We start from the raw sequence: 21,173 nt of genomic DNA, 5'->3' as shown, positions 1-21,173 counted from the left end.
TCTGAGGAAGGGTCACCGGACCCGAAACGTTAACTCTGTTTTCTCCTTCACAGATGCTGCCAGACCTGCTGAGCTTTTCCAGCAACTTTGTTTTTGTTCCTGATTTACAGCATCCACAGTTCTTTTGGTTTTTATTTAAGATAAATGCCCAGTTCATTTGTATTTTTGGGGAGAATGATGGTCAGGACACCAAGAACACTTTTTGTTCATGGTACTGGCATAGGGTTTTCAATATCCCCCTGAGCCAGCAGATCATGCAGATATCTCAGCTGAAGGAATGAACTTATGACAAAACAGCATTCTGCAATGGGCGCATTTCCAGCTTGCTTCAGCTTGAGTTGGAGTGCTTTTTCTGGATCTTGCCATTCAGAAATTGGATACCATGAGCTGGATTCTACTAAGAAAGAAGAGACCTCTACATTTCTGAGAGAAGATTCCACTTAGGACACTCTCAAAAATGCAGAGGTATATTTCCATTCTAACAGTTCTTTCATAGCATAGAACTGTCAGTGGAATGCAAACCACGCCCCCTTTTCATAGCAGTCAGCTACTGTATTCTGACATTTAAAGATCCTGACAGCCCTTTTGACAGCTGCTGAAACCCATAAGTACATCGGTCTGTAAGCTGTATGACTGGAATAATTTCTGAGTAACAGAATTAATCTCTACTTGGAAAGGCAAAGATAGTCAGAATGGCTTTGTCTGGGAAAACATGGCTAACAAATTTTATTGAATTTCTTGAGGAGGTGACTAGGTGAATAGTGAGATTAGTGCTGTTCATGTAGTTGGCATGGACTTCAGGTGAGGGATTTAACAAGCTCTCACATAGAAGACTGGTTAAGAAGCTAAGAGCCAATGGAATCCCAGGTAATTTGGTGAATTGGATCCAAATTAGCTTAGTCACAGAAAGCAGAGGTTGATGGTCAAAGGGGTGTTTCTGTGGCTGGAACCCCGCGTCCAGTGGCGTAACAGGCTTCAGTGCTGGTTTTGTTTGTTGTTTGATCTACATGTGAATATACGAGGTATGATTAGTAATTTTGCAATTAACACAAAAATTAATGGTGTGCTAAATAGTGAGGAAGAAAGTCGTAAACCACAGGATGATATAGAAGGGCTGGTCACATAGGCCAAAAAATGGCAAATGAATTAGTCTTAAAAGTGTGAGATAATACATTTTAAGAAGTCTAACAAAGCAAGGTTGAATGTTAGGACTTTAGGAAGACAAATAGAGGGACCTTGATGTCAGGTTTGGTCTGACAGCAGTGGGTATTAGTGGGATGATGGGGTTCACCTCAGGGTCTGGAGGGCTACGTGGTCTGTGCTGGTGTGTTTGGGTGTGTGTGAGATAAGTCTGGGGTCACTTTGATTATTATTCAGAAGTTTAACTATGTATTTAATAGACTAACTTTTCCTGAGTAACTGTTTAATTTCATCAAAACCCTCCAAAGAATCCAATTTGAATGGAGACTTTTTGAGTGTTACAAGCACAGAGGCATAGAGAGGTATGACAAATTGTTAAGAGTCATGTTGGATGCTCTCCTTGTACCCTGGATAACATTTATCTGTTATGTAACACTGTGTAAACAAATTAATTGGTCTTTTATTAGTTTTTATGGATTCCTGCTGCATGCAAATAGCTGGTAACATCGGAGTACCACCAACTGAGGCATAATGACACCAGGTATGACCAAATCTGTGAGGAACATATTTCCCAAATAAATAGAATGCTTCAGGCATCAGTAATCAAAAAAAAATTAAAAATCTGGTTATCAAATTCTGAGTCAATCTGGCTTGCTTCCATTAGATCAGTTGTCTGTCTAATGGATAGATGTGAAAGAACCCATTACACAATTCTAAAATGACCAAAGAAATATCTTGGTGTTATGACCAGCATTTGTCCGTCACCCGTTACTAGCACACCAGATCTGGTTATTACCTAAAACACAAACAGAAAGTGCTGGAGAAATTTGGCAATTTGGTCTGGCAACATCTGTTGTGAACAAAACAGTTAGCGTGTGAGTTCCAAAAAACCACTGGCCTTGAAACGTTAACTCTGTGTACAGATGTTGCCAGACCGCAAATTTGTCAGTACTTTTGAGGCATCCTAAGGAGAAGGTTAATTTTTTTCTCACCACAGTTGCTCATCTCAGTTCTGTTCCCATCCCGTACAATTGATCTGTTAAACTACTGCATTAACTCCTGAAAAGATTGAGGAAGGGTACGTTTTATATGTAAATGTGAAAGAGACTGCTCTGAATTTTCCAAGACCCTTTGCTAACATCAAGCTTCTGCACAAAAGACAGTTTATCCGCAAATGGAAAGGCTAGGGTCTAAAATTGATCTTCCATTGATGTTGATACTTCGGTAATTCTGCCTCTATCTTTAAAGCACTGGGTGTTAGATGCAGTTTTTCCACCCACATCTGATATTGGCTTTACCATGAGTTAGTGAGATTGCTAGCCGTTTGTGTCTTTTACGCATACAGATTCTAATGTCCTGTTATTTGAAATGAATGTATATATTTTTCTTTTCCGTAGCTTACTGACACAGACTGTTGGACTACTATATGTTGGCAATTATGAACGCCCTTTTGCCCAGATGAAGGTAAGTGATTAAAGAAGAGCAGTGGTTTGAAATTCAGTACAACTTTTGTCTATTGATTATAATGATATATGAAACTCTAAAAGCTTATGCCATCCTATTGAAATTCATGTGGAGAAAATTGGACCCAAAGTAGAGTGACATTTTACATTAATCGTAAAAGGAGTTTTGTTCCAGATATAACGAAAAAAATTATAAAGGATGACCTTAAACAAATCATTGTTTATGAAGATGTTGTGGTCCATACTGAAACATGCCAGTTGCGAAAAGTTCCTCTTCATGTTGGTCTTAAAAAATTCACCCCTTATCCTAACATTTTGTGCCCAGTTTTAACTCCTCAACTAGGAGAACTATCCTATCTAAATCCACCTTGTCATACCCTGTAAAAAATTTTGTAAGTTCACTCCTCATTCTTCGAAAATTAAGAAACACAGACCCAGTCTCCTCAATATCTCCTCATCTGACAATCCCACCCTCTCAGCAAATAATCTGGAACCTCCGTTGCACTTCCTGTCATGGCAAGTATACCCCACCTTATATACAAGGACCAAAACTCTGTATGTTACCATGTGTGAGATCTCATCAAGGCTATGTATAACTGCATCAAGAAATGTTTATTGCTGTACTCAAATCCACTTGCATTGATAGCCAATGTACCATTTGATTTCCTAAGTGCTTACTGTTATTGTGTGCTGGGTTTTAGTGACTCATCAATAAGAACACCCAGGTCACTTTGGACACTCTCAATTCCCAACTTCTCACCATTTAATAAACATTCTGCCTATCTGTGTTTTATATCAAACTAAATAACTTAACACTTGTAGTCATAGATTTTTACAGCATGGGAACAGACCCTTTGGTCCAACTGATCTAATCCCATTTGCCAGCATTTAGCCCATATCCCTCAAGCCTTTCCTATTCATGGACCCATCCAGATGCCTTTTAAATGTTGTAATTCCACCACTTCCTCTGGCAGTTCATTCCATACACACAACACCCTTTGCATGAACAAGTTGCCCTTTAGATCCCTTTTAAATCTGTCCCCTCTCATCTTAAATCTACACTCTTTTTTGTTTTGGATTCCCCTGCCCTGGGAAAAAGAACTTGGCTATTCACCCTATCCATGCCCCTCATGATTTTACAAACCTCTATAAGGCCACCTCTCAACCGTTGACATTCCAGGGGGAAAAACGCCTCCGCCTGTTCAGCCTTTGCCAATAGCTCAAACCCTGCATTTCTGCAATATCCTTGTAAATCTTTTCTGAACACTTTCAATTTAACATCTTTCCTGTCGCAGGGAGACCAGAATTGAATGCAGTATTCTAGAAGCGGCCTAACTGGTGTTCTGTACAACTGCAACATGACCTCCCAACCCCTACACTGAATACACTGACCAATGAAAGCAAGTGTGCCAAATGCTGCCTTCACCACCCTGTCTACCTGCGGTTCAAGGAACAATACACCTGCACTGCTGGGTCTCTTTTATACAGCAATACTTTCCCTACCATTAATTGTATAAGTCCTGCCCTGGTTTGCCTTACCAAAATCCAATACCTGTCACTTATTTGCTTTAAATTCTATCTGCACTGTTATTGCCTATCCAAATCCTCTTAAAGCCTCCTTGCAGCCTGCTCGCAATGCTGTAAGACGTAGAGTAGAAGTGACTTATTCAGCCCCTTGAGTCTGCCTTGCTATTCAGTGAGATCATGGCTGATTGAATAATCCTCAACTGCACATTCCTGCCTTTTCCCAATAATCCTAGACTCCCTAACTGAATAAAAATGTCTATCACAACCTTGAATATGCTTAACGAACCAGCTTCTACAATCCTTTGCAGTCAGGAATTCTGCAGAATCACTATTACTGAGAAAAGAAATTCCTTCCCAATATGTCTTAAAGGGTTGACACTTTATTCAAAGAAAATGCCTTCTAGTCCCAGACTTACCCTCAAGGGGAAATGACCTTTCCTCATCTACCCTGTCAAGTCTCCTAAGAATATAGTTTCTTTCAAGAAGGTCACCTCTCAAGCTTTCTATAGGTATGTCGGGAATAAAAGAATGACTAGAGTAAGATTGGGGCCGGTCACGGACAGTAGTGGGAAGTTGTGCGTGGAATCCGAAGAGATAGGAGAGGTGCTAAATGAATATTTTTCGTCAGTATTCACACAGGAAAAAGACAATGTAGTCTAGGAGAATACTGAGATACGGTCTATTAGACTAGATGGGATTGAGGTTCATAAGGAGGAGGTGTTAGCAATTCTGGAAGGTGTGAAAATAGATAAGTCCCCTGGGCTGGATAGGATTTATCTTAGGATTCTCTGCGAAGCTAGAGAGGAGATTGCAGAGCCTTTGGCTTTGATCTTTATGTCGTCATTGTCTTCAGGAATAGTGCCAGAAGACTGGAGACTAGCAAATGTTGTCCCCTTGTTCAAGAAGGGGAGTAGAGACAACCCTGGTAATTATAGACCAGTGAGCCTTACTTCTGTTGTGGGTAAAGTGTTGGAAAGGATTATAAGAGATAGGATTTATAATCATCTAGAAAGGAATAATTTGATTAGGGATAGTCAACACGGTTTTGTGAAGGGTAGGTCATGCCTCACAAACCTTATTGAGTTCTTCGAGAAGGTGACCAAACAGGTGGATGAGGGTAAAGCAGTTGATGTGGTGTATATGGATTTCAGTAAAGCATTTGATAAGGTTCCCCATGGTAGGCTATTGCAGAAAATACGGAGGTATGGGATTGAGGGTGATTTAGCGGTTTGGATCAGAAATTGGCTAGCTGTAAGAAGACAGAGGGTGGTGGTTGATGGGAAATGTTCATCCTGAAGTTCAGTTACTAGTGGTGTACCTCAAGGATCTGTTTTGGGGCCACTGCTGTTTGTCATTTTTATAAATGACCTGGATGAGGGCGTAGAAGGATGGGTTAGTAAATTTGCGGATGACACCAAAGTTGATGGAGTTGTGGATAGTGCGGTAGGATGTTGCAGGTTACAGAGGGACATAGATAAGCTGCAGAGCTGGGCTGAGAAGTGGCAAATGGAGTTTAATGCGGAAAAGTGTGAGGTGATTCACTTTGGAAGGAGTAACAGGAATAGAGAGTACTGGGCTAATGGTAAGATTCTTGGTAGTGTGGATGAGCAGAAAGATCTCGGTGTCCATGTGCATAGATCACTGAAAGTTGCCACCCAGGTTGATAGCGTTGTTAAGAAGGCGTACAGTATGTTAGGTTTTATTGGTAGAGGGATTGAGTTTCGGAGCCGTGAGGTCATGATGCAGCTGTACAAAACTCTGGTGCGGCCGCACTTGGAGTATTGCGTACGGTTCTGGTCACCGCATTATAGGAAGGATGTGGAAGCATTGGAAAGGGTGCAGAGGAGATTTACCAGGATGTTGCCTGGTATGGAGGGAAGGTCTTATGAGGAAAGGCTGAGGGTCTTGAGGCTGTTTTCGTTAGAGAGAAGAAGGTTAAGAGGTGACTTGATAGAGACATACAAGATGATCAGAGGATTAGATAGGGTGGACAGTGGGAGCCTTTTTCCTCAGATGGTGATGGCTAGCACGAGGGGACATAGCTTTAAATTGTGGGGTGATAGATATAGGACAGATGTCAGAGATAGGTTCTTTACTCAGAGAGTAGTAAGGGCATGGAATGCCCTGCCTGCAAAAATAGTAGACTCGCCAACTTTAAGGGCATTTAAATGGTCATTGGATAAACATATGGTTGATAATGGAATAGTTTAGGTTAGATGGGCTTCAGATTGGTTTCACAGGTCGGCGCAACATCGAGGGCCGAAGGGCCTGTACTGCGCTGTAATGTTCTATGTTCTATGTTCTATGTTCAACTTCCAAACTGAGTGTAGACCTGACCTACTCCACTTCTCCTCAGAAGAGAGTCCTGCCATACCTGGGATCAACCTTGTGAACCTGCTTTAGACTGCCTCCATTGTCAGTATCCTTTCCTTAGATAAGGGGACCAAAACCGTTCACAGCGTGTTCACACACTGGTCTGACTAGTGCATTGTCTAGTTGTAGCAAGACCTCCCCACTGTTACCCACCCTTTCCTTTGAAATAATTCCAAATTCCATTTGCCTTCCCTATTACCTGCTGAACTTGCTCTCAATCCCCATGCTTACCACTGTTTTTGGCATCTTTTAAGTGAATCCTTTGATCTAATTCAACTTCTTCATTAACCACAGTTGATTTACTACTTCCTTTGGCTGATTGTACTTTGGAGGAATGTATATTTGTATAGATATTGTCTATATTGTCCCTCATCTCTTCCTAATTTCCCTTTTTCAGATTTAGGATCTCAGTTTCAGAATCAACTGGATCACATGTAGACTTAGTGCAAAATTCATTCAGATGTCGAAGGGATATTAGGACAGTCCAGCAGATGGAGAAGACATGGGCGTGATAAGGCATGTGAGAGGACTGGAAAGCTGGATTGTAGAATTTTAATGCAAGGAGGCTGATTGGTACAGTGGATAAACTTAGACCATTGATCAGCACATGGGAATGTGATGTTATTGTAATCACTGAGACATGTTTGAAGGAAGGGCAGGACTGTAGCTCAATATTCCAGGATGTAAAAATTTCAGAACTGATCGGGCAGAATGTGAGCGAGGTGGGGGCTTTGCATTATAGGTGAAAGAACATCACCGCAGTAATAAGGGAGGGTGTCCTAGAAGAGTCTTCAAATGAGGCCATCTGGGAAGAGCTTAGAAATAAAAACCAGGAGTGATCACTTGGCTGTGATTATTCTACAGGCCTCTCAAAAGGAAGAGGGAAATAGAGGAGCAGATATATAGGCAGTCAGAGAGGCGTGAGAGGCATAAGGTTATAGTAGTAGGAGATTTCATTTTTGCGAACATGAACTCAGATCACCTTGGTGCAAAAGAATTAGAGGAGATGGAATTTTTAAAAGTGCATCCAGGAGAGCTTTTTGTTCCAATACGCAGATAATCCTACTAGAGGTGGGGCAGTGCTTGACCTAATCTGAGGAAATGAAACCGGTAAAGTGATTGAGGTGTCAGTGAGTGAGCATCTGGGGGATAGTGACCATATCAAAGTCATTATGAAAAAGAATAAGGATAGTATAGAAGTTTAGTGTCTAAATTGCAGGGGAGGCCAATTTCAATATTATTAGAGAGGATCTGGCAAACATAGATTGGGAACATCTACATACAAGTAAATCTACATTTGGAAAGTGGGAGTCCGTTAAAAATAGTATAATGAGCGTTCAGGACCAGTATATTCCTCTAAGAGTGAAGGGTGAGGACCTCATGTCCAGGGAACACTGGATAGTGAATGAAAAGAAGGGACTATATGTTAGGTACAGAACATTAAAAATGGGGCAGGCCCTTCACAAGTATTGAGAGTGTAGGGAGATGCTTAAAAACATAATTAGGAGGGCAAAGAGGGGCCACAAAATAGCCCTGGCAAATAGGGTTAAAGAAAACACCGAAATATTTTATAGTTATATTAAAAGTAAGAGGATTACCAGGTAAAGAGTGGGGCTTATTAGAGACCAAAGGGGAAATTTGTGTGTCTAACCAGAAAATGTGAATGAGGTCTCAAGTGATTATTTCTCACCTGTATTGACAAAGGAGAAAGATGTTGTAACTGGAAATTTTAGTTGGGATGGTGAGGTTGTAGAGCATGTTAAGATGAGGTGTTAGATGTTTTAGTGGATGTATAGGTGCATAAATCCCTGGGGCCTGATAGGATGTATCTCAAGCTGCTATAGGAGGCAAGGGAGGAGATTGCTAGTGGACAAATTTAATACTTTGCTGGTTACGGGCGAAGTGCCAGATGACTGGAGGATAGCTAATGTGGTTCCTTTGTTCAAGAATAGCAGCAGGGATAGGCCAGGGAATTACAGACCAGTTAGTCTGACATCAGTGGTAGGGAAATTATTGGAAATAAGTCTGAGGGATACGATTAATCAACACTTGGAAATGCAGGGATTGATCAGGGATAGTCAGCATGGATTGCTTAGATGGAGATCCTGTCTAACTAATTTATTTGAGCTTTTTGAAAAGGTAACTAAATATATTGATGAGGTAGGGCAGTTGATGTAGTTTGCATTGACTTCAATAAGGCCTTTGACAGGGTCCCACATGGAAGGCTGGTCCAAAAGGTATGAGTACATGATTCAAGGCAAGTTGACAAACTGGATCCAAAATTGGCTTGCAAATAGGAGGCAAAGGATGATGGTGGAGGATTGTTTTGTGATAGGAAGCCTGTGTCCAATGGTATACCACAAGTATCACAGGGCCCTTGCTATTTGTTATGTAAATTAACAACTTGGATGTGAATGTAGAAGGTATAATTAGTAAGTTTACAGAGGGGACAGAAACTGGTAGTGTTGATGGTGAATAGGATGGTCTCAGGCTACAGTCTGATATTGATCAGCTGGCAAATTGGGCAGAATCGATGGGATTTAATCCTGATAAGTGTGAGATGATGCATTTTGGGAGATCTATAAGGGAAGGGCATACACAATGAGTGGTAGGCATCTAGGGAGTACTGAGGAGCAAAGGGACCTTGGTGTACAAGTCCATAGACCTCTGAAGATGTCAGCATAGCTAGATAGAGTGGTGAACAAGGCATACGGAATGTTTTTCTTTATTATCTGGAGAGAAGAATATAGGGGCAAGGAAGTCTTTTTGCAACTGTACAAAGTATTGGTTAGGCCACAGATGGAATACTTTGTGCTGTTCTGATCACCACACTATCAGAAGGATGTGAATGCACTGGAGAGAGTGCAGAGGAGATTCACCAGGATGTTGCCTGTAATGGAAAGTTTCAGTTGCAAAGAGAGACTTAATAGGCTGAGTTTGTTTTCCCTGGAGCAAAGGAGGCTGCAGGGGATCTGATTGAGGTGTGTAAAATTATGACAGGTATAGATGGGGTAGATCATGAGAATCTTTTCCCCCATGCCTCTTAGATAGAGGGCATAAGTTTAAGATGGAGAGTGAGTGGTTTAGAGGAGATTTGATGATTTTTTTTTGTCCCCAGAGGGTAGTAAAAATATGGAACATGCTGCCTGAGAGGGTGGTAGAGCCAGATACTCACTCAACATTTAAGAAGCACCTGGATATAAAATGTCTGGGCATAGTAGGCTATGGACCAAATGCAGGTAAATGGGCTTAGTATAGTTTGGTGTTTGTTCGTTGGCACAGACTTTTTTCAATTCATTTATTGAATGTGGGCATCGCTGGCTAGGTCAACATTTATTGCCCAGAGGGCACTTAATAGTCAACCACATTGCTGTGGGTCTAGAGTCACATGTAGTCCAGATCACGTAGTTTCCTTCCCTAAAGGACATTAGTGAACCAGACTGTCAACAATGGATTCATGGCCAGCATTAGACTCTTAATTCGATTTTTTCAATTAAATTCTTCCACTATCTGTCATGCAGAATTCTAACCCAGCTCCCCAGAACACTACTTCAGTGTCTGGATTAACAGTCCAGTGATAATACCATTAGGCCATCACCTCCCCCACATGGTAGGCCAAAGAACCTATTTCTGTGTTATATGACTCTTGACTCCAAATCCAAAGTAGCCCAAACCCATGTTTATTCTTGACTTCCTGATCTCTTGATGTACCTGAACACCAATGATTATCATGTTCATGTTCAGTTATACAAACTCTCTCCAGTTCCAAAATATACTCCTTTTTACATTTGGTGTTTATTAACAATGTTAATGGAATATAAAAGTAGGGAGCTTTTTCTACAAATGTACAGAACCTTGATGAAACTGCTTCTCTTTTGAGTGAAAAGATCACTAGTTAACATATTGGTAAGATGAAAGACTTATTAATCAAGTCAGTATTTTTGAAATAGATCAGAGTATCATGTATATATTGCTACATTGCTCTGTGTGTTAACACAGGACTCATCAGGAAAAGTAAACCTCCTTTCTTACACTTCATGTTATTCAAGTTATCTGAGAATTAGATATTTCAACACCAAACTTCCATATGAATTAAGAAAGGCTCAAAGAAGAAACGTTGTTGGAGCTTTTTGAGTTGCAGGCATCAGGACTGATGTAAGAATGCCAACTTTGAAAGGGAGCAGAGACATGTATTGGATTGTTGGCTAGTCAACTCTGATTAATTTGAGGTATTGTCATGAAGAATGCACCAGGAACTATTATCTCCAATGCTTTTGTTTAATTCAAATAAGTCACAATGCCTAGACATTTTTACTTGGAGAGGGCAGATCACTGTGTATGAATGTGTATTGCATCTGCGAAATGTAAGTCAAATTACACACTTTACTGATAATCTTGAATTAGTTGTTAGTGTAATTCGTCAAATGCTTGGGCTTGTTCAAGTGCAGTCCAAGTGGGAAAGTTCTTCTATTGATAGACATCATGTTCTGAGTTTTGCAAACACAGGGTGATTATGGTCAGTATTGTGCCCATTGCAAATAGCCAAAGGGCTGTGATGTTTGATACAATATTCCAGTTATTGGAACATAAAGTCCACTTACTTGCATCACATTGACGCTAAAATTCATACAGCACAATTCATTTGGTAGGCACTGCATCATTTTTGCTTGTTGGCAGCATCCTGTTAATGGAAAATACCACTTGTGTTGCAACACAAACAGCAGCTTAACTAGCTGGCTTTATCTGTTCCTCAATTCCTGATAGTTTGTGGTAGCAATATCCTATTTTGATATGAAAGAGATTGTACTTCTCTCAAAACATGAAAAATATTGTACCTCTGTTAAAACTTGCAAGTGTAAGCTATTATATAATGGGGCTGATATAATAGGATGCCATAAATGTTTGGGTGGATCAACTGTTGTGACAGCTGTCTGTTTTCAGGCTAACTGGGCATGCCCAGCTACCCCTCTACTGTTCCCTGCTACTTCGCCCTGCCTTCATTAATATTGACAGTTTAAAAATCATATATTGTCCTTATAATTCTTCCTAGTATGTTCACTTTACAGTTAAGTGAGAAATAATATATCTGTGAGAGTAGTTCAATTATACAAACTTCACTTTACAATATCATGTTGTTAATACGTAATGTTTACACGTTAAATGTTTGTAAAGTCAGACATGAAACTCCCACATTTGACACTCATGGTTCCCCATTCAAGTCACAGTCCAGAGCTCAAGTACAAAAATAACTAGGCTGACACCCCAGCGCTGTCTTTAAGGAGTACTGCAGCAGTGGAGGCATTTTTCATGTAAGACATTAGATCAAAGCCTTATCTATCTTCTCTGGTGGATGTAAAATATCCTTTGGCATTATTTGAAAGCAAAAGATGTGTTATTCTTGGTGTTCTGGTCAATATTTATTTCTCAATCGATATCACAGAAAACAAACTGTCTTCTCATTACCACGTTTCTGGTTATGGAAGTTCACTGCACTTTATATTTTAACACGTTGAAACTACTTAATTGGCTATAGAGCACTTGGAGACATCTGATCATGAAAATGCAATGTGAATACAAGTTTTTCTTTCTTTTACAAATATTTGAAAAAAGTTATAATTATGCATGTTCACAATTCAATGGCACAGAGCATTCAAGTTCCACAATTCCTTGTAACTAGGCACTGTAATGAAGCATGCAAGACAAATAAACAGGAGTCATAGCTATCAGGAAAAATATATGTTGAAATATGAAAGATAATTAAAATTTGAGCAAGAGAAAAGCAAATAAAGCTGATAAAATATTGTAATGATGTATGTCAAAAAATTATAAACATGGAGACCTAGAGAGTTGCATCCGCATTATCCAACAGCTGACCTACTGGCAGGCTAATTAATGGTTCATGTAATAAATGTAAGAAAACTGGCAAAGTTGTCAAGACCCATATGATGAACGCAATCCTGTCCAGAAAAATGTGTTAAGTGACTATGGAGGTTAATGTAGTCAGCACCAAAAATCAGATATGAGAAGTGTGGCAGTAATTATGGAGCTACATGAAGAGTAAGTACTGGTTTTAAATCAGATATCACAATAGGTCTGCAAGACTAAATTGAATATGATGCATATAGTCTGTTTCATAGTTCTAAAAAGGACACATCCTGATACTCAACTTCACAACTGATTGAAGATTTAATAGTTTGCAACCATGGTGTTCTACAAAATATGCCTTCAGACTTAAATATGCAGTTCAGTTTCAAAAGAGAATAACAGCAGGTGAAACCTTGAAATAATGTTAGGTTAGAAGAAGGCGTCAGTCCTAACCAAAATTGTTTAGTGATCTTTGAATACTCTCTCGTTCTTCAGATATGAGCTAAAGTAATGACTCTTGACAAGCTTTCAATTATTACAGCTAAGCAGTAGTTCTGCCTTTGTTTTCTTTGCAAAAATGCAAATCTAGTACCAATACTGGAACAGGATTCACACTTTTCCCTGCCTGGACTGAGGATGCTGTTGTCATCTAATCCGTCTAACATTAATTAAGTACAGATAGAGATGGAAGTTAGGATCTTGCTTTTTTTTTGTAGGTTACTACTATTTGATCTGTTTGTCAATTAGAATATCAATTTTTTTTTAATATACAGTCTTTAAAATCTTAAATCCTGATGGTAAAATGATTGCGTAATTATTCACATATTTACATTTTGTAAGCTAGGAAGGCAGTCTGTGTCCATTGAAAAGATGTGATGAAGGTTGATCTAACTAATGGAGATCTTGAAATTAATGAAAGACTGTGATTGAATTTTTCTTCTCACAGAGGGGTGAGAGTCTTTGGAACTCTCTTCCTGAAAAGGTGGTTGAAGCAGAGTCTTTGAATATTTTTGAGGCAGAAAAAGATAGCTTCTTGATAAACAAAGGGATGAAAGGTTATTAGGGGTAAGTAGAAATGTGGAATAATCAGATAAGACCATGATCTTATTGAAAGGAGAATTGTCTCAATGGTCTGAATGACTTATTCCTGCTTCTGTATGTTCATCAAATGGGTTTGGAGAGACTTTCTAGTTCTGGGTAAAGCAAAAATAGAGGCCATCAATGTAAGATGGTCACCAAGAAATCAAATAGGGAATTCAGAAGAGGTGTCTTTACCTTAAGAATGGCAAGAATTTGGAATGGCCATCACCGAGAGTAGTTAAAGCTACTGAATGCACTTAGCATGAGGTTAGGTGCATAAAAAATAATTAATATTAGTCACATGTACTGAGATACAATGAAAAGTATTGTTTTGTGTTCTGTACAGGCAAATTGTACTTTGCATAAGTACATCAGGGTAACAGAACAGAATGCCGAATATACAGCTACAGAGAACTATGTCTTGTCATTGTGGTGATGTCATCAGCAATCTTGTAAATGAAGTTAGAGCAGAATTTGGCCAACACAGTCGTGAGTGTATAGGGAGTATAGTAAGGGGCTATGTACACAGCCTTGCAGGGCTATATTGAGGATTATTGCAGATGAGGTGTCCTTACTGTTTGCGGAAGTGGAGGATCTAGTTGCTTTCGGGGTTAGGGGGAGGAGGTAGTGTTTATGATGTGTGCGGTGTGGGAATAATGTTTATGATGTTAGAATTGGATAAGGAAAGATGGAAGGAGGCTTATGAGGAGCATAAATATTTAGACCAAATAATATGTTCCTTCGCTGTATATTCCATGTAATGCTGAGTAGTTTAAAGTTTAATTGAATGCAAAGCTAATCTGACACCAATTAAGACCTGTCTCATCACCCATGACCATTGTGCTAACATGATAAGGTCTATTTGCAAATTTGTATTCTTTCAAGTCTACAGTCTTCATAATTAAAACTTATTTGGAACATACAACTAGAGGAGAAAGCTAGAAAAGATTGTACCTTTGAAATAACATTCTGAAATCAGGAGAGAAAAATAATCAGTTATTTCAAAGCAAACCACAGTGTTTGCTCTAAATTTCACTTGGGTGCCCATGCTGCGATGTTTAATTAATACAGAATTTTATAGTTAATTAACTTGGACCCAGGTTATCAAACACACTTACAAACAACAAAACACTAGAGAAAGGCACTATTGCACCTGTTCTGCAGTGAATTACCAAGGGAAATGGTGTGGCCAATTTTTCCACATTTTTGCAGGCAAGTGAAAACTGGATGGGACAGGAGCAATGCCAAATGAACAGAAACAAACTGTAAATGCTAGAAATCAGAACGCATCAAACAAAAGACACATTCTCATTTAGGCATAAACCCTTCATTATAACTGGTCAACTCTAGGTGATTCAGTGAGATTATGCTTGCTTTTTAAGATTCCCATAATCAAGAGGAGCATATTTTTTCCTAAAATCATGCAAAGCTTCATAATTTTGGGCTGGATTCTTGAGTGAGAAATTAATTTGTTGGAATAATTAAAGGGAATTTTATAGTTTGCACTTTAGCAATATATGGTATGAAAACTACCGAGCAACAAACTTTTCAATTTAAGCTAGTTTCTTAATTTTCTAAGATTGAAAGTTCATTACAATATGTAAACTTTTTAAGAGTACATTTGAGGAGGTTAGCATTCTTTCTCTGAATAATTTATATTGAATCAATGATTTAATGAATGAGGAAATAGGAAACTTTCCTCACACTTGTAATTCTCAAAATAATAACTTGTGTTAACAAGGTGTAGAGGTGGATGAACACAGCAGGCCAAGCATCATCAGAGGAGCAGGAAAGCTGATGTTTTGGGCCTAGACCCTTCTTCAGATAACTTGTCTTAGTTTCCAAACAGGTATAAGTCTTAGAAACTTTGTTTTAATATTTGAAAACATTCCTTTGAAGGCTGGCTGACCCAATGCACACTTTTTTAATCTGAATAGTTTGTATAGTTGTTATTAAAGCTCTAACTTGAAAATTTGAGATTAATAATTGTAAATATATTTGGTAAAATATGAGAGTAGCATGCTTATTTTAAAATGAGTTTAGAAGTGCAAGAAAAGTACAGTAATTGTATCTCTCGACTTAGATTTCAAAGAACTTGCTTTTATATAGTGCAGTTCACAACTACAAGACATCGCAATATGTTTTGCTCTTGATTATTTATTCGCTTTAAGACAAGTACTTTATCACGCAATGCAGGGGCAAATTGCAGCTCTGAGGCAATTAATGGTGAAGTCTGCATTTGGAAATTTTCCCTTAAAAGGTCAAGAAACATTAAATATATTTTTAAAAATTGCAATAAAAACCATCAATGAATCAAATCATTAGCCTGTAAACTCATAATTTGGAACTTTGTTAGAATTTAATTCTTGGCTTCTTTCAATATTGGATGATCTAGAAACTATCTTTCCATATTTCAGACATTGATATATGATGTCCTGTGATCTCAATAATTGAAGACTCCACTGAATTTTCCTCATTTTAAACTGGATTTAACCTAAAGTGGTATAAATTTGTTTTCATGACAGAAATGCAGCACTTTAGAGCACTAATATATAGTGTCAGTGAGTTTCAATTTTCCCAATTTATTGATTTCCATACTTCAGCCATGAAATGAGTGAGTCATCAAGTAAATTGTTGGAACTGCTGTGTTCTGTGTTACAGATGGTATTAGCCTGAAGAAAATATCATTTCCTTTTCACTTTAAAAATCTGAACAAAGATTGAATTAGTATGAATATGATATAGGGCTCCAGTGTGTGGTTCGTGTATCTATAGTTGCTTTCTCAAAATTCAAGAATGTGATATGAAAGCAAACTGATTTAATTCCACTTAAATGTGGTGATAGCATTTTTACTGAATTCTCTAACCTCATGAATATAAAAAGATTGTTGTTCACCTGATTAGTTGCATTTTACATTCACTGATTGCACTAAGCATCCTTAAGGTTAGCATCAGATGATGTCTGAACTTTGAAAGTTTGGTTCCTTGGTAGCACTTCTGACAAAACAGTGATTGTGAATTGAGTTTTACTGTAGGATTTATGCGTCAATTCAGTTGTCAAGTCCATTAAGAGATGAGAGGTGGCTTTATAGTCTCTGTTTAATGTCTCACTCAACAAACAGTGTAGCCTTGTTCAGATCTTGTGGCACTCTTCAAAGAATGCAGCAGAGTTCTGGTTAAAAAAAAAAATCCCTCAACCAATACCACCATTAACAGATTAGTTGGTCATCATTCATTTATTGTTTTTGAGATCTTGTTTAATGCAAATTGGCTGGTATGTTTGTCTTCAAAATAGTAACTGCACAGAAGAAACTAATTGATTGTAAAATATCTTGCAGCATCCGGTAAATGTGAAAGTTATGTAAATATAAGTTTTCTTTTCACCGCGCCATCTGTTCCTGTAGGTTCTGTGACTTGGAATGCTCAAATTCATGTCAAATCGGTAGTTTGATTTTCACAGAATTATATAGCACAGAAGGAGGTCATTCAGCCTATTTTACCTGTGCTGGCTTTTGGGGAGGAAAAAAAACTGTCTGTTAGTTTCATTCCCATGCTCTTTCTCCACAGCCCTACACCTAACATTTATGTGAACTTTTAAAGTTAGGTGATGGCATGAAACTGTCTGTGCCTATTTTACTCTAGAGTCTTAACATAATATCTGAGAAATGAGATTTAAAATCAATATTTCTGATAATTCAAACTTTGGAGAAAGACCTGTGTTCTAATCCATTGTATCACTCTGTAGAAGAATTTGAAAACTCTATTGCTACAGTGCACATTTTCCAATATTATTGGCTGACTGAATTTACTAAATTTCAACAGCACCAACCCTAACCAAATGTTATAAGCTATTGAAAATTTTGATTACATTTCCTCTGGAGTCTGGTAAATGATAGAAGTAGCAAATTAGCAGGAGTGATTTAGATTATGAATCTGTTCAAAAATGGAACATCATTTATTTTCAGTGAAATGGGCTGGAGAAGGTTCTGTGATATTGCTAGGTCTGTGTTAATTTTGCTTTGTATGCTTCTATTGTACTTTTAAATACATTTGCTTAAATAAATGGATTTTCTGTGACATTGTTAACAGTGGATGAGGAAATTTGTAGGTTATAAATGTAATATTTTCGAGGTAGTGAATGCAGGATGACTAGCTTATTGCAAGTACCTCTTTTCATTTCTGTGTAGTAAGATTAAAAGTTACAAATTTACGTAAACATAATGTATCACAAATCTTTGAGTAATACTCTTTTCTGGTTTGGTAGAAATTTTAGATAAACAACCCATTTTTGGGATAGATGTGTTGATTTTGGCAGTGAGAAATGAGAGAGCCTCATCAGATGGTGAAGTGTTGGTCAGTGTGCATTTAGAATCCACACTTGCTCTACTTTTTATGTAATCAACACTTACTAGTAAGAACTGTAGTTTGTGGAATGGCAGTAGATCCATTAGATAGCTAATAATGAGTTAATTTTATGATATTTCGAGAAGCACCACATTCATTAACAGGAATGATTAGAAAACCAGGAAGTATGAATGACAAGAAACAGGTAAGTGTTATAAAGTGTGTAATAAAACCAGCTGGAAAATGAATCTATAAATTTGAGGAAGTCGCTTATTCTGCAATGCACGCTGTACAGGAACCAAAATTACCCCAGGTTGAAATAACTAAGTATAAGCAAAATAAAGAATTGCAGATAAGCTGAATAAATGAATAGGAATTGTCAATGAATGGAAGACATTGTAAAGACTTATGGGTGATGATGGTGGTAGTGGTAGTAGTAGAAGGATATCCTGTTGATGATAATGATCTAATAATTGCTAATAATTGAATAATTTAAAGCAGTAAAGCGCATTAAGTTATAGAACAGACGTTACAGCAAACCAACTGATTTCTGTGTGAGCAAACCCATAGTGCACAAACTGACAGGCAGACTCACAGTATTGTACACACACAGCCTCATGGAACTCTCAAATTGGTAATACATCCACATCTTCTGGTGGTGAGTCTCTTCCTGTGAGTGCCATTGATTTTCATGGTCATCAGTGATATTATGTGTCATTCCTGTTTGTGTAGTTGCATTTTTTCATGGAATATAGTTGCTGTTCCAGAATTTGCTTATCCTAATGCACTACCGCCCAGTTTTGTTCCAGATTAGCCGCTGGTTGATCTCATTCTTCAAACTTCAGATCTGCTTGGCATTTACTGTTTTGTTCCGTAAGAACTTACAACTCATTTTGAAATTTCTGGTTGTTCACCCTGGATTCTTATAATTCTATCAAAGTTTTAACCTTCTGTCAGACCAGTACATTTTCTCCTTCATAACCTGCTCTTTAAATGTCCAGCCTCTTCAGTATTTCTTTGTTTTCTTGGAAGTCTGGACCTCGTAAACTTGCTGCTTCAGTTGTTTTTTAGTTGTCTCTGTGTCTTGCTTGAGTTCCTATACTATAAAAGCATTGCTGACATTAATTTCTGACAGATCTGTCTCATGAGTGATTTGTAGCTTCTTATGTATATTGTGCATCTCCACCTGGTTTTGTAGGTTTTCATTTTCTAAAGAATTTGTTTTAAGCCCGACCAAATGTTTCTGTAGCTGTACCTGCTGACTTTTATCTATTTTATGTTAGAATTGATTCAAGCTATCCTGTAAACCGCCAATATTTTCATTGGAATGATAATACACAGCTTGGAGTTCGTTCCTTCTTTTCAGCTCTTCATTCAACTTTATGAGCTGTACAGACGTATCTTCTAAAGATTTCTTTGTCTCAAACGTGGTATTCTTGAGTCTGAGCTAGTAGCTCAGCCTTTTCCTCTTAAGTTTTTATTTTTCTCTTCACATCAGACAGTTTAGATATTACTCCTCTAATTCAGAAGAAAAGCAGATGTTTTGTCCTTTCGTATTCAGTTCAGCAAGTGTTTCTTGAATAGTCTGCTGCAGATTCCATTGTTCTCTGATGTCTGACTGGTTCCATGGTCGTAGCACGCTCGTATAACTGCAGTTGCTCATCCAGCCATATCAGAAGCAAAATTAATGATCCATTGTGTGCTAAAAGTTTTACATGCATAAATATTGTCATGGCTTCCCATGTCTGTGGGTAGGCATTTATTTTTTTAGAACTGGCAGGTTTGTCTAGCAATCCTTTTCTGGAAAAATCTCCATGGGGATTGACTGTCTGTGAGCAGCTTGATAACTGCCATGATCACAGATTTTGTACCTCAGAACACCTGGCAACACATTGAACATTAATTCCAACATGTTTTTATTTAAACAAGGACCTATGGCAAAAAGTTGACTGAAGATGTACATTCAGTGGCCACAAAGACAGAGAGAGTGTCTGGAATGTCACACTTAATAAGTATTCAAAGAAGCTTCAAAGGGAGCAAATGCAACGCAACCTGTAATTGAAATCTCCCAAGAGATATCTCAGACTGTGAACATGATGGTTTTAAAAAATAACGCATCAGACTGGGTGAGAGACAAATTTACATTTTCTTTCTTTCAAGAATACATAGGAACAAAGTTTAAAAGTGAGATTAAACTTTTCTCTATGTGTGTTGCTGGTCTGACATCACGGCTCTCAGCACCGCCATCTAAACACTCTGACTACAGGTTCAAAAAAAACTCAGAACTCATAAAGAATCACTGGATTCGAAACATTAACTCAGCTTCCTCCCCAAAGATGCTGCCAGACCCATTAGGTTTTGCCACCAAGTTCTGGTCTTATCTCATAAAATGGCTTCAATGTTAACTCTCTGTTGCTTCCTCCGAGCTTTCTTATGCTGGTCATGGTGTAGGGAGGCAAGCAGATAATTTTTTGTCTGGTTGGTATCAGAAATAAAAGTTCCGACGCGGTCTGGAATGTTTGAACAGATATATTTTAATAGTGTATTTCAGGATATTCCAAAATGTGTTAGGCCTGTGAAGTCCTTTTGAAGTATCATTAAGGTGTAATGTAATCAGCTTGTCCACAGCAATCTCCCACAAATGGCATTGAAAGAAACAATGAGATAAATCTGTTGATGATGTTGAGAGAAATTCTCATCTCTTCAAATAGTGCCATGGGATCTTGCACCTGAAAGAGCAAATGGGATCTTGGATTAATGTCTCATCAGAATGACATCACTGATATTATTATAACATTGTCTCAATACTGCCCTCGGGTGAAAGCATAGTTTTTATTTAAAACTCTATCTATATTGATGGCACTTGAAACTAAAACTATCTGACTCAGTCAGAAGTCACATGGCACTAGCTTATAGTTCAACAGGTTTATTTGAGATCACAAGCTTTCGGAGCTCTGGCCCTCATCAGGTGAAGACAGCCTCAACCGTGATCACTGAATTTTTCCAATCTATGTGGGAGCAAGGAAATATCCAGCAAGAATACGAAGGTACCTTCATTATCCAGCTCTTCAAATGGAAAGGAACCTGTCAGTCTTCAACAATCATAGAGGAATCTGGCTGCACTCCAGCATCAGCAATATCTTCGCAAGAATTCTTCTGAATCTCTTAGTGCAATGTCTCAACTAGGATTTGCTGCCAAGAAGTAAGTGCCATTTCAGAAAAGATCATGGAACCACTGATGTTTATAGTGTTTGCAGTTGTACAGTTCCAGAAGAAAGGGCAAAAACAGAACATGGACCTCTAAATCAATTTGCTGACCTGATCAAGACCTTTGACATAGTCAGCTGTGAGCGACTTTAGAAGGTAATGGAGAAATTCAGCA

The 21,173-nt window shown here is 38.3% G+C and overlaps 1 protein-coding gene across 1 annotated transcript in view; it reads left to right on the top strand.

The window, feature by feature from the left end:
- The window catches only part of rngtt (RNA guanylyltransferase and 5'-phosphatase), a 261,175-nt gene that overhangs the window by 204,150 nt on the left and 35,852 nt on the right, over nucleotides 1-21,173 (top strand). Inside the window, exon 7 of the mRNA XM_048596726.1 lies at nucleotides 2,538-2,604. Coding sequence (XP_048452683.1) covers nucleotides 2,538-2,604 — 67 coding nt within the window. The remainder of the gene's footprint in view (nucleotides 1-2,537; nucleotides 2,605-21,173) is intronic.

The sequence above is a fragment of the Rhincodon typus genome, chromosome 5, assembly GCF_021869965.1.
Source record: "Rhincodon typus isolate 14 chromosome 5, sRhiTyp1.1, whole genome shotgun sequence".
Classification (NCBI taxonomy): Eukaryota; Metazoa; Chordata; class Chondrichthyes; order Orectolobiformes; family Rhincodontidae; genus Rhincodon; species Rhincodon typus.
The sequence above is the reverse complement of the archived record's forward strand: the minus strand, read 5'-3'. Positions and strand labels throughout refer to the sequence as shown.